At 38.9% G+C, this 14,746-nt stretch overlaps 1 protein-coding gene across 8 annotated transcripts in view; it reads left to right on the top strand.

Annotated features, from left to right (window-relative positions):
* L3HYPDH (trans-L-3-hydroxyproline dehydratase) overlaps positions 1-14,746 on the top strand; it is a 31,425-nt gene that overhangs the window by 1,874 nt on the left and 14,805 nt on the right. For 7 of the 8 annotated variants that reach the window (XR_012090972.1, XR_005235388.2, XM_073011038.1 and 4 more), the window contains exons 2-4: positions 3,122-3,291; positions 6,264-6,386; positions 6,475-6,612. Coding sequence is in view for 6 of the 8 variants with exons in the window: in XM_073011038.1 (XP_072867139.1) it covers positions 3,122-3,291; positions 6,264-6,386; positions 6,475-6,612 (431 nt within the window). In the remaining 2 variants the exon portion in view is untranslated. Of the gene's footprint in view, positions 1-3,121; positions 3,292-6,263; positions 6,387-6,474; positions 6,613-9,327; positions 9,831-14,746 lie in introns of those variants that run through there. The other variant, XM_007986823.3, reaches the window with a different exon arrangement.

Raw genomic sequence — 14,746 nt, 5'->3', positions numbered from 1 at the left:
CATCACATTTCTGGGTCAGTTAGGGCAGGGTCAGTCAACCACTTGACCTCAGTAGTTCCTCTCAGTAGTTCCTGAAAGCATCAGTGTGTGACAGTACAATAATTAATGGGCATTAATGGTAACTGAGTTAAGAAAATGAAATGCTATGTTCTCTACTTTGAAAAATGCATACAAGGCAGACATAGAGTTCAAGGTCACTGCCCCACCTCTCCCCATCTCAGTGACCTTGTGCTAGAGCTCATACCTCAGTATCACAGTCTGTAAAATGAGGATGACAATAGTACCCACCTCGGAGGGTTGCTGAGTTCTTCTCCACCCCACCGGGCTAAAATGCAAACTCTTTTTTGTTCACAGTATTCTAGGTCCCTGGAAGAGTAGTTAGTCAATGAATATTTGTTGAATGAGTAATTAAATAAATGAAATTTGGAGAAGAATATGCTGATTGACAAATGTAAACATCTGGTCCTCTTGAGAAACCTATTCCCATTGGAAATTAAAGTTTTTGGCCTTCGAGTCCCTAATCTGTGCCAGGAACTCCCCACACATGGAATTTTCAAAACAACTCTTTTAGGAGAAATAGCAGTTACAGTTTGCACAAGACACCAAAGACATACTAAATGGCAGAACTAGGGTTGGAACCCTGACCTATCATATTGCTTGGCTCTCATCCTTAAAATTTTTTGTAGTTTAAGGAGATATGTTTCAATTTCTGGAATACTGCTTAGTGTATCACACCTCATTCACAGATACAGCGTCTTTTAAAATCTATCTTGTCCAACTAAACTCCAAGAAGGGAAAAGCCTATGTTTTATTCTTCCTTGTACTTCTTATATCTTCTACAGTAATCGGCACATAGTAGGTTCTCACTAAATCTTAAGCAAAGTAAATCAAATTGAAATTTCAATGATATGCTTGTATAGAAGAAAAGAAAAACCCTTAGACTTTGGATTGCATTCTGGATAGAGGTTGTGATTTTAGTAGAAAGAGTTTGGGCTTTGGAGTCACCTGGTCCTGGGTTTGACCCCAAGCTCTGCCACTTATTTGGTGGGTAAGTCAGGGAATAATGTGAGGATAGTAAGTAAAACAGTACCTACCTCTCAGGGCTGTAGTAACTAGGCGCTAATGTAATGAATTAAGTGGTTAGTATATGTAAAGACCTGCCACATAGGAAGTACTCAGGGGTGAAATAAATATCTTAATTTTTAATTTTAGTAATTTAGTGATTAAAAAATGAAGTAATCACAGATAGTTGATGGACAAGGGTAACTTTAAAGGAAATTTGGTCTGTTTTAAAGAAAAGGAAACCAAAACTCAGTGAGGTGTAGCACCCTACCCAACTGCCCACCCTGAGAAAACCAGACCCAAGATTCTAGAAAGGGTGGGCCTGGGAAATGATTGTAGGCTCAGGGATGACTTCTCCTGAACCAGCTTCCCAACTCCATCCTGGCCCCTTGACTGGGGGCCAATGCCCCATTCAGGTGTTACAATCAAGAGAAGAGGGCAGGCAGACTGAGCCCCAGGACCGTCACCTGGGTCTCCTGGTAAATGCTGATCTGCACCCTCACCTTAGCTCTCCACCTTCCAGCAGTCTCTCATTTCTATCTACTTCCCCATTCTCTTTTCATTAAACTTGCTTTTCTTGTTGCACCAGCATCAAGATAAAGACATTTTTGATTCAGTTTTGTTGTTACAATCCACAGCATGTTTTACTCTTTTGATGATAAACTTGCTCTGTTTTAACACATCATGGGTTAAAAGGGCTTCTGTGGACTAGTGTGGACTGACAGCATACTGATAGCCTTCTGTGGACTGATAGCATGCTGGTATCTTTGTGTGACTTAGCATGAAAACTCAGGAACACAAGACATATTTTCTTTCCCAAAACTTAATTTCTGAAATTGAAACCCTACTCTGTCCTTTTGGTTCACTTAGCCTCATCACTCCATGTGTTGTCCCCTTTCCTGATATGTGTGAGCCAAGGTTTCTTAAAAGTGCTGTGGCCTTGGAGAGGATGGCACTTCAGTCCTCAGCTTACACAGTTAATCAGCGAAATGGAGCAGCAGCATTGGCTGTCCCACCCCACCTGGTCCATGCCCTCTGCACCACCTCCCCGTCCTCTTTTCTTCACGTCCTGCTCCTGTGTTGCCCTACGGAAGTTAACACAAGTCCTCTGTGCACTAAGGACCTTCAGCCTCCACTCTTCTCAAGGCAGAAAAAATGTATCTCTAGGAGAAATATTTCTACCTTCAGGACACTCCTTTGCCAACAGATGTCTTTCCCTTAGAGCTTAGGCTTCTGTAAAATAAAAACATGAAAGACAAACTTTCTCCCCTGCCATAGGCTTGCCTGAAAGACAGTGATCAACAAGCCAGCTTAAATTAGGGAAGAGGAAAAGAGGAAAGTTTGAGAAGAGGGGAAATAAACATCACCCAGCCCCCTTTCTTTGGAAATACAGATTCAAGATTTCAAACTACTGATCTTCAGGTGAAACTTTGGGGATGTTGAGACTTAAAATGCTCAAATAAAAACCCTGGTGCAAGATGATGCTGTAGCGGTCAATGATTCTACAATGTCATTTTTTCTGTGTGTTTGCCTGCAGGATACCTTAATGAGATGAAAATATGTAGATAGGTATATATAATTTATGTAGATCTTTAAAAATTTTTGTTTTGACATTACAACTGAAGAAAACCGATTTGTAAATAGGATCCAAGATCCTTACTATTTTAAACCATCTCTCATAGTACAAGTGGGGAATAGACATTTTCCTTCTTAGTGTTCACAGGGATGCCCTTGGGTTTCCCTCTCTCGGTCTCAGTGGTGTTTCCTAGAAAAGATCCTCAGAGAAGTTAATGAATATGTCTGTATGAGTTAGGGAAAGCATGGCATTCAGTTTGTAACTTCTGCAATCATCAAGTTAAAATAGAAAATAGAATGATGCGTCTAGCTATTATTCACTTGATGCTTACTAATTTTAAAAAATTGATTTTTACTTCATTATTTTTATGATAGGAAAAGAACATCCTTCTTGAAAAATAAACATATTAAAAATCCTTTGAATTTTGTTGCTAAAATACTTATTAACAAACACATCTTATTTCCAAACACATCTGTTTTTTAGATCTCATGGTGGACGTTCCCGGACATGGAAAGGTGGTGGTGGACATTGCATATGGCGGTGCATTTTATGCATTTGTTAGTGCTGAAAAGTTAGGACTAGACATTTGTTCTGCAAAGACCAGGGACCTTGTGGATGCAGCGAGTACAGTAACAGAGGCAGTGAAAGCTCAGGTCAGTATTACTCTGCTTTCATGACCAATGCCCTTCTCTGTGGCATGGAGGAAATATACATTGTTAGGTCTATAAAGAAAATTAAATGGTGTTTAAATTATTAGTAGTACTAAGAATAGGGTACTTATTAAAATCTTAGCCTCCAAAGCAAGCTTGTCCAACCCATGGCCTGCGAGCCACAGGCAACCCAGAATGGCTTTGAGAGTGGCCCAAAACAAATTTCGTAAACCTTCTTAAAACATTATGAGTTTTTGCAATTCTTTGTGGCTCGTCAGCTCTCATTAGTGTTAGTGTATCTTATGTGTGGCCCAAGACAATTCTTCTCTTCCAGTGTGGCCCAGGAAAACCAAAAGATTGGACACCCCTGCTCTAGAGCAAAACCCTCTATGAATTCTAGCTTTACCACTTGTAACATATATAACTTTGGACAAGTTACATAACCTCCATATGCCTCAGTTTTCCTGTCTGCAAAATGGAAATTTAAAAATACCTGCTTTGTAGGGTTGTGAGAATGAAATAAGTCAATAAATGTAAAAGACTTAGAGTAGTGTCTGGCCGATAGTAAATGTTCAGTAAATGATAATATTATTTTTTTGAGACAGGGTCTTGCTCTGTCACCCAGGCTGTAGTGCAGTGGTGTGATCAGAGCTTACTGTAACCTCAAATTCCCAGGCTCAAAATGATGCTTCTGCCTCAGCCTCCAGAGTAGCTGGGACCACAGGCATGCCCCATCACACCCAGCTAAATCTGTGTGTGAGTGTGAGTGTGTGCGTGTGTGTGTTTATATAGAGACAGGATCTCACTATGTTGCCCAGGCTGGCCTCAAACTCCTGGCGTCAAGTGATCCTCCCAACTCGGCCTCCCAAAGTGCTGGGATTACAGGTGTGAGCCATCACACCCAGCAATTACTAAATTTAATAATACATACATACTAATATAGTTTATATTAATTCCTTAAATGTGTAGAAATGTATTTATAGATTTGTACAAATTTTAAATGCATGTGTGTGGTCATTCTGTAAAACTTGAAAATAATAAATGTAAAATATAGCATACAAAATGGATTTAAACCTTTTTCTTATTTCATAGAGAACATTAATTCCTATTATTTTTTTCCTATATTGCTAAGAAGTTACTCAAATAACTACTTAAATAACTCTAGTTTTTACTTGGGAAAGCTATTTTGATAAAATCAGTTTAGATAATAAATAATTCTAGAATATTCTTTCACTTCTAACACAAGTGAAGCACATTTAACCTTGAAATTGGGACCTATAAATAAAGCACATGTACAGTATTTGAATGTTTAGTATGTGAGAATTTATTGGTAGTAAAAAGTAACTTGTGTAAGATAGTGTCTAATGTACTAATAATTATTATGTTCTGAAGCTTTATTTTAAAATAATTTATAACTTAAATAACAAAATGAGAATATATACTGTATCAGTATTATAAATTATTTTTCTGGTACTGCCAGTACCAATATGTGTAATTATATTATGATAGTAACTTTTGAAGCTCTGAATGTACATCAATTTTCTGTTCCATTAAGCAGGACAGCTAATAGTTTGAGTTAACAATTTGGCACAAAATAATTTCTCCTAATTTTTAATGAATTGAAGAGAAAAAGTCATGGATATCTTAATAAAAGGTGTAATTTTGTCCTTCTCATTTGAGTTTGAACTCAACAAGGTGGCAAGGGGTGGACTTTGAGGGAGGAAGGATTCTGAGAAAAATGAGGACAAGTTCTATTATTGATGTATCAGACAGTACAATTAATTACTCTGTGAACTGTTGACCATTCACACTGCTGAAGCAGATTTAGGAAAAGGCCATGGGGATGGAGAGTTAAAGTTAATATAAATTCATCTTCGTTCATTCACTCTTTTAACAAACATTTACCAAAACATACTGTATGGATGTTAGACACTATGCTAGATCCGAAAGAACAAACTCCATCTTCGAGGAGCTAGCTCCAGTGGGGGAAGCGAGCACTGTGTTGGAATGTGCTATAGTGGAGGTGGGGCATATCGCTTTAAGAGGATGGAGAACAAAGATTCAATCTGCAGGAGACTTTAACGTGGTTTCAGATGGACTCTTTGGATGTTAAGAACCCAAAGCTGTTCCATTGCTTTAAATGTCATGTAACTGGAAGTAGAAAGTACTAATTACAAGGATATACAAGGGAAGTAAGATTATACTATTATAGTATAAGATTATACTATTATACTATTATCTCAGTCATACTACAAATGTTTGCAGAAATCCAGGAAAAGTTAAAGAACTAGACTTCCAAGAACAAGTAGCTTTGCACATTTGGACCTGAATCTACCATTGAGTGACTTAGTTACCCTGCCAGTGCCTGCATCTTTGTGTGCATATCTACTGCTTTTTGATGAATCAACTGACTTCATCGGCTACAATAAATCTATTTTTCATCCAATTGTTTCTCTTACCTAATAGCTTCTGCATTCTTACAGAATGTTATGTCCTCTCACAGCCTTTGTCTCTATCATTGGTATTAACTTCAGCTCTAGATACTCAGAGCCTGATTTTCCCACATTATCCTCCTTAAGCTTCTAAGACTATGATTGCCTTAGCTCATCCTGTTGGAGAAGCCATCACCAGCCTGTGGATTGACCATCCTGGGGTCAGTGCTGCAAAGACTATGTGTATTTGGGGTGGGAGGGGTGTATAAAATAGGACTACTTTTTTTTAGCAAAGGCTACATGCAGGACAGCTTCCTTAGAAGGGACTCAAAGTATGATAATAATTATAACTCCCAATAAAGTTGTTACTTCATCTAGACAACGACATAATTTCTAGCAATTAGTATACGTTGCCCAAAACGGTATTTTAAAAATGATGATTAAAACATTACGTCTAAAAATGACCCATCTGCATTATTTATAAAGGTAAATTTGAATCAAAATATTTATTTTTTATGTGGTTGTTTTTTTTGTTATCTGCAGTTTAAAATTAATCATCCTGATAGTGAAGACCTTGCCTTTTTATATGGAACCATATTAACAGATGGAAAAGATGCTTATACCAAGGAACCAACCACCAACATTTGTGTTTTTGCAGATGAACAGGTATTAAAACCGAATGTTTAGGGACAAACGCCAGGTAATATGGAACTAAAACATTATGAACATTCTATCTTCATTTATTCTGAAACAGGTTGACAGAAGTCCCACTGGCTCGGGAGTGACAGCCCGAATTGCCTTACAGTATCACAAAGGGCTTCTGGAACTGAACCAGACCAGAGCCTTCAAAAGCAGTACCACTGGCTCAGTATTCACAGGAAAAGCTGTGAAGGTAAGTGACACCCTTAGCTTCTTATTTATAAATGTGTCACTTATGAGACTGAAGAGGCCTGAGTTGGGTGTTTGATAAATTTCTTCAGTCAGCTTTCAGAAGAGAATTTTAAAGCAGGCCTGTAAAAACTTCTTTTCAACTAGGACATTGGTTCTCCAGTGTGGTCTTGGGACCCCAGGGGGCCCCTAAGTTCCTTTCCATGGGTTCAGAAGGTCAAAACTATGTTTACAATAATGACATTACTTCCTTTTCACTCTCATTCTCTCAAGAGTGTACAGTGGAGTTCTTCAGAGGCTACGTGATGTATGATAACCCAACCAATTGAATACAGAAGCTAGATATGAGAACCTAGTTGTCTTCTATTAAGCCAGACATGAAAGAAGTTTGCAAAAATATCAAACATTGCCAGTTTTCTCATAAATTTTTTTTGTTTTGGCAAACATAGTTATTTTCACAAAAATATGGGGTTTTTTTAAAATGAAGTAATGAACAGATATATCTAATTCCTAATACAGTAAATATTGATAGATAAAACTTATATAAAGAAAAACTCTTTGGGGTCCTCAAATCTTAAGGTATAAAAAGGTCCTGAGACCAAAAGGTGTAAGAACTACTAAATCAGGGTTTGGGTTTTTTTTGTTGTTTTTTGTTTTATTTTATAATAGTGTTTTATTTGATATAATAAGATGTGAAAGCCCTGAAAAGTTGTGGAACATCACATTTTTGTAATGGAATAAAATTTTAAATGTGCTAACAGCTAAGTAATGAATCTCAGTAGTAAATGAAATCTACTACAGAATGATTGATCTACATTCAGTAAATTATTCTACTCATAAAGAGCCCTTTAACATAGCAAACAATCTACCCTAATATAGCTGTTTTTAAGATTTGGTGTTTCTCAATATTAGAATTTCCTTAAAGATCTCTACATCATATAGCAATCTTAGACATGTGAAACCATTTATGTTGTATGCAAAAATTTGGAACACACTGTCTTCAGAATCTGAAATGGAACATAAAAATAATAACATACATTTATTGGATACTTCACTGTTCATCAGTTTTCAAGCTAAATACTTGATAGATGCCATCTCATTTAATCCTCACAAGAATCCTACAAGGTCAGTACTGTACTGTTGATATCCTTTTAAATAGATGATAAAATGGAGAATTGGAGAAGTTAGGTAATTTGCCAGAGGTTAGTTAGTGAGTAGCAGATCCAGGTCATGAACGTGGGTCTCTCTGAACAGACCAAAGCATTACATTATATTGCTGTCAGAGCAAAAGGTCAATGAGGCTTTATATTATAGGAACTGTTATGAGAAGAATCTGGGACTGCAATGTCCCCCTAAATAGAGAGGGAGCTGAGAGACCAAAGAATGACTCAGACACGTCCAGGTTGGCAAGTCGATGCATTTATTAGAACTTCCATACAAGGCACTCCTGGGAAGCAGCTGAACAACTATGGAGACCCATCCTGCCTCCTGACTCTAAGCTGCCTTTAAGCTAATTTTCTGGCTCTTTGCCTACTGTGTATATGTGATAGGACTGTTTTCCTTGGTATGTTCCCAGATATTCTCTGGGATATTTGGGTTCTCAGGGATACCTGCTCCTTGGCTGGGCACCATACCCCCCTAGCCTTCAGGGTTCAAGCAGTGCACGTACATCCTTACATAACCTGGTGAAGGACCTGTCACACTACAGCAACTTTATAAAAAGATAAAGTATTATACCCCAACAATATTTGACATTTTACCTTTTGCTTCAGTTATTCTTCTTTTAAAAAGTAGAACATAAAAAGATATGCTGAAGTTAATGTTTCCAGTTATTTGTTTTATAGATATTGATCATGCTTGCCAGAACGTCTTCACTTGCATCATGCTCTCTCCCTGTCTGTGTGGGCCTATCCAGGCTCCCTGATGGTACCTTCTCAGTTTCTTCGCCTGTCCCAGCTTCCTCTCCCTGTCCTTCCATTTAGTTGTTCCCATCACTTCATCCTCAGCTTCCTTCTCATCTCATCTACAGTTTGATGCTGCTGGGCAATTTCATCCACTTCCTAGGCTTTAGTTTTCAACCATCTACTGATGATGACTCCCAAACCTTTATCCCTGCCCTGCCTACCTACCCTGTATGTCTTTCGGAATATAACGCACTTAATCCCGACTGTTCATTATACTCATCTCTAAATGACTGTCCCAGAGGTGTCTCAAACTCACCTTGTTAAAAAGTTCTTCCTTCCTTCCTTTCTCAAATGTGCTCTTTCTTTCTCTCCCCATTATGGTTAATGCCATCACTAGCATCATTTCCAAGCTAGAAACTATGGTTATAATTAACTTATTGCTAGTCCTCAGTTCCCACATGCATTGGTCAAGAGGCCCATCAGTTCTACCTCCAAACTGTCTCTGTGTTAGTACATATTCTCCTTCTCCATCTTCACTAAAAACTCCCGTAGTGACTATGGAATCATTCAGTGAATTGAGGTTATCTCTTAACATGTTTCTGGGTCCTTTGTCTCTCTCTTTTCCAGTTTGATCCCCATTTTACAGCTACAGTTATCTAAAACACAAGTCTGACCATGTCACTCTCCTTAAAAACCTTCCCTTGCCTGTAGGATTTCCTTGCCATTCCTTCACATGATAAAAGTCAAGAGTACAATTTTCAAGCCAGATACAATATGAGTGCAATATTTTGATAGTATACTCCATCTTTTTTCAGGAAGCGAAATGTGGTGATTTTAAAGCTGTTATAGTGGAAGTATCAGGACAAGCCCATTACACGGGTACAGCAAGCTTTATAGTAGAAGATGACGACCCACTGAGGGATGGATTTCTTCTCAAGTGACTTCTTCCATGATTTTAAGGGCTTTCTTTTTAAAGCAATCATTATCCATAATGAATGTTTTCTCTAAATTATGTGAAAACCAATAATCAAATTATACATATAAACTAACTTTCTTTCTAAAATACTACCCTGTGACTAAATATAAACTCATTATACCTCATATTTGCAACTGTATTTTGGTATAAATATCACTTATGTCTAGCATACAAAATGCCAGAAATTCAGTCTTTTTCTCATGATTAACATATCAGGTAAAATTAAAGCAGTAGTTACTTTTAAAATATTGCTCTATAGTAATTACTATTAATATCATATTTTGTTTTAAAGACTCTTTGAATAATATGTGGAATTTAACAATGAACTTTACAAGCTCATTATTTTTGTCTTCCACTTTTTTTTTAGTAGAATAATGTCCTCTCTATAAGCAGCATGTAAAGGAGACGGATTATTATAAAGTACTCAACACTTAGCACAATAGCCTGGGAAGGATGGGGTTGGAGTCAGCTTCTTTGTTACAGCTGCTGCTAGGGTGTTCTCTGTGGTGCAAAGCCCAGCGTCTATACCCACAGGTAATGAAGTCTCAGAGACTGATGCTAAGAAGACCAACTAGTAATCAGACTTGTGCTATATCTTTAGGGCTTTTATAAAAGGGGTTGCTTATTACATTATTAAAATGCAGATATATAGTAGAAATTAAGCAGTGAATCCTTACAATGGAATGAGTCTCATACTCTATCAGCTGCATGCTAGGTAGATTTAAAACATGAAATAAATGCTTACGATTGGCATTCCTTTTAGTTAATACTTATCTATGAGCCTGCTAAAAATAGCTGAAGCATTAAAATATTCTAAGATGTGATGCTCTCTGAGAATTCAGTAGACTCTTTTGTGAGATAGGTAATAGTATTTTATTTCGGAGCATCCAGAAACTGAAGTAATTAATTCATTTAACTGGCTTTATCACCCAGAGAGTCTGTAGAGGCCTTATTATTAGGTCTGTGATTCAATTACCTGACCAAAAGGAAAGCTATCATGTTAATGTTTTTTATTTCTCTATTACACAAAAACAATGAGGATGTTTTTCACTCATTCTCCACAGAATTCTGTAGTAAATAAATCACTTCCCTAAAAAAAATGGCATTATCACTAACTCAGTATGACCAAATAATTTTTGCAGATCAGATTTGCTATACTTAAAAAAATAAAAAATAAAAACGGAACCATTATTTTCCCTCTGAATCTCACAAGTCACATGAATTTGAAGGAAAATTGTTTAAAAATTACATTTTGTAGCATTTTACAATCTATCAGGTACATACTGAAGTACATTCAGAAATGCATATTATGATTCCATGGCCATCAAGGTAGGGGATAGTTTTACTCACTGACCTTGTTTAGAATTGTCAGCACTTGGTGATATTAAAAAGACTTTTAGTTGGTTTTAGTATTGTTCTAAAATTCTCTGAAGACAGCACACCCCTTTATCAACTGCACCAGGGAAAACTACTACTCCTGCCCTACCCATGGTATGCCACTGTTTTTATCCCATTTATCCATTTAAGGGAGATGCAAGTCGAACATGTTAAATAACTCTCCTAAGGTCATTTAGAGGCTGCAAATCTAGCAGTTCTGACTCCAAGTCTAGTATTTTCCTACAACACTTCCTCCAATTCTAAGATAGGATGGCCATAACTTGGTCTAGGACATAGTACTGTAATAATAAGAATGTTATATTTCTTGAACATTAAACAATATCTATTACCTAAGTCTTCCTAAATTTCAATCCAAACCAGAGCTGAACCCTTGCAATAGTGTTCATTCCTGCTGTACTTCACCCTGGTTCCCTTGAAGTAAAAAACATTAGGGAAATGAACTCCTCCTCCTCTGACCTCCACATGTCTAGTCAGTCACAAAGCCCTGTTGATTCTGCCTTCTTAATACTGCTCACATCTATCCCTTCCCATCTTAGTGAGGGTCTTGCCTCATCAATTAACCTCTTTCAGGTGTCTCCAATATCCTGCCCTCCCCCCCCCACTTGTTCCTTCCCCTAAGTATTTAAATGTGCTGATTGTAAACAAAATGAAACAAACATCCCTGTCCCTCCTTCCCTCTGTAGATGGCTGTCACTGCTAACTCCTTCCCTTGGTATTTAAGCTTCTAGATTCCTTACTGTCTCCTCAATGGGTACATTTTCTCACCTTCCATTTTGCTATTCAACTATTGCAATCTGGCTTCTACCTCATTACTCATTAGAAACTTTACCTAATTGCCAGGTCTAATGGTTTGTGCAATCCATGATGGCCCCCACTGCTTGCTCCCTGTAGGCAGGTGTGGTCCATTTTAGAACAGGCAACTCTAGTCCCTTGGTGCTGAGCTCACCCACAGAACCACTCAGTTAGGCTTATGAGGTTGGTACCCAGTCCCCTTAGTGCCCACCGAAGTGTTGCAATTGTATGGGCCCAGGCCCATCTCCTCTTCATCATGAACTCACAATGCGTTTTGCTCCAAGTCCTCCAGACTCAATAAGAGTTAGGTCACCCTTCTCTTCAATCCTGAAAGCCACAAATTCCGTACCCCTCTTTAGGACACTGTTCTTCATACTTCAATGTGCATGTGCATCACCTGGGAATCTTAGAGTCTCATTCATCAGACACAGGGTGGGGCATTTCTAACAAGCTCTCAGGCGATGCTAATGTTGCTGGTTGGAGTACTGTGAGTAGCCAACTTTTGGACAAGCCTATCTTAATTACCTGTTTGGGTAATCCTGGCTGGCAACTTCTCCTCTAAGCTCTGAAACAGATGAAAAGCCTGTTAGCTCTCCACCTGGAGGTAAAGGATAGCGCTGACCAGAAGATCACAAATATGTTCTCATAAGAGGCTGGGAAAATTGCCTTACCTTCTTTTCTGAAAATCAAAAACATAAAACAGCTGATTTATCAATAGGCCAATGTGCCTCATTAACTATATCATTCACCTGCCTAGCTTTGCTTTCTTTATCTGCTTCTTAACTTTTAGTACTCCCTAGCATTCCATCCATGGTGCTTTTCTTTCTTCCCTGACTACTCTGTCCTTAAATTGTCACACTCATTCCCATGGTTTTCCCTCTTGTAGAGAGACTAACCACATCCACATCCCTAATTTCTGAGGTCTAAGACCATACTGTAGATTCAGTACTTAGGGGACAACCAAGATCATTTTCCCCCTAGATTGTGGCCCTTTTCCCATATTCCCTAACTTGATTAATGGCACCGCCATCCACCAAGCTAGGGATTTGGGATTGACCCTTGGCTCCTATTCACAATCTTTGTCCTCTTTGTTGATGCTCCTGAGGTGGATAGCTGTGGGTTTCTCCGGCCATCATGCCTTTCCCCTTCTTTAACCTTTTTTTTTTTTTTTGAGTTGGAGTCTCACTTTGTCGCCAGGGTGGGAGTGCAGTGGCACAATCTCGGCTCACTGCAACCTCCGCTTCCCGGGTTCAAGCGATTCTCCTTCCTCAGCCTCCTGAGTAGCTGGGATTACAGGTGCCTGCCACTACGTCCAGCTAATGCTTTTGTATTTTTAGTAGAGACGTGGTTTTACCATGTTGCCCAGCTGGTCTTGAACTCCTGGCCTTGTGATTTGCCCACCTTGGCCTCCCAAAGTGCTGGGATTACAGGTGTGAGCCACCACGCCTGGCCTCCACTTCTTTTATCAACAACATTCTCCTTTTTCTTTGGGAAACTACCTGCATGTAGTCTTGCTAGGACTGCCAGGAAACTGGTACACCAGTCAGACTTTCCCCCAGACCTGAGATCTTGAGAAATGACATAAGGTCTGAAAACTGAAGCTGATCTATTCCAGTGGTGGCCTAAAGAGATCACTCCCATCAGTTTCTGCTCTTCCTACCCACAGGACTGCTCTGACTTTTCTTCTTGGAGCTGCTGTTAGACTGTCCTTTTGTAAATGGAACTTCCTCTGTCCTTCCAGTGAATTCCTATATTGCTTATGTGAACCAGTGTCCTCACTGTGTTACTTACACCCAGAGAATCCTAATCCATATACTACCTGCCCTAATCTGTACATAACATCTCCTTCTTCAGTGCAAAGGTCCACTTCAGACTCTCATTTTTCACCTGACTATTACAGTGCCTCTCCTTAAGTGGTCTCCCAAATTCCAGATTCTCCTCTTACAGTTACTCAAAAAATATTTTTTTGTATGTTGGCATTTGTATAGCAGTTTGTTAGAGTGCTAAGTGCTGGGGATCTCATAAAATAAACAGGCAAGGTTTAGGTCCTCGTATAGTATACAGTGGGAAGGCAGGTAATACTTAGATAATCACACAAAAACGTATAGACCATGGTTATGTACTACAATGGAAAATACAGAGTGCTGTGAAACTAACAGGGGAACTTGGCCCAATACATGGGGAGAGGAGGGTATCAGTCAAGGGAGGCTTCCTCCATGGACTAACCTTAATGTGAAGATGGGGATGCTAGGGAAGGGAGGAGGAAGATGGGAGCTTTCCAGGCAGAGGGGATAGCAAGTGCAAACGCCCTAAGATGGAAGGTTTAAGGAAGTCATAAAAGCCGAGTGTGGCAGGAACACAGCAAAAAAGAAGGAAAGTGGTACCGAATGAGACTAGAGAGGAAGCAGGAGTCAAATCATGAAGTGCCTCACAGGAAATATTAAGGATTGGGGTCCTTATTCTAAAATAAATGGGGAAAGCCAATAGGATTTTTTTTTTAAGAGACATGGTCTCACTATGTTGCCCGGGCTGGCCTCTAACTGCTGGGCTCAAATGATCCTCCCTCCTTAGCTTCCTAAGTACCTGGGATTACAGGCACATGCCACTACACTGGCCTGATTAGAGGAGTTTAAATAAGTAAGTGGCATGAAGAATTTTTTTAAGAGCATTATGCCTATCTGCCTACAATGTAGGGACTGGATGTGGGAAGACTAGTTAGGACAACAGTGACAACAGTAGTCCAAAGAGAGGATGAGAGCCAAGATTCAGGATGGAGGAGGTGAATGGATGCAAAGATAGTCTGAAACTAAAATCCATAGGTCTTGGTTGATGAATTGGATGTGGACTGGTGGTAAGGAGGAGGGATTTATCAAGGAAAACTCTTAAGTTTTTGGCTTAAAAGCTAGAAGGATGGTTCTACCATATTCTGAGATACAGAGTATTAAGGACCAAGTTTTTCAGGGGAAGTAGGAAGAGGATCATGCACCCATTTGATACACCACGGGCACATGATGCCAAGTAGCATGGCATGTAGGTTGGGGCTGCAGACATAATTTGAGTAAAGAATA

The sequence above is a fragment of the Chlorocebus sabaeus genome, chromosome 24 (genome assembly GCF_047675955.1).
Source record: "Chlorocebus sabaeus isolate Y175 chromosome 24, mChlSab1.0.hap1, whole genome shotgun sequence".
NCBI classification, from domain to species: domain Eukaryota; kingdom Metazoa; phylum Chordata; class Mammalia; order Primates; family Cercopithecidae; genus Chlorocebus; species Chlorocebus sabaeus.
The sequence above is the reverse complement of the archived record's forward strand: the minus strand, read 5'-3'. Positions and strand labels throughout refer to the sequence as shown.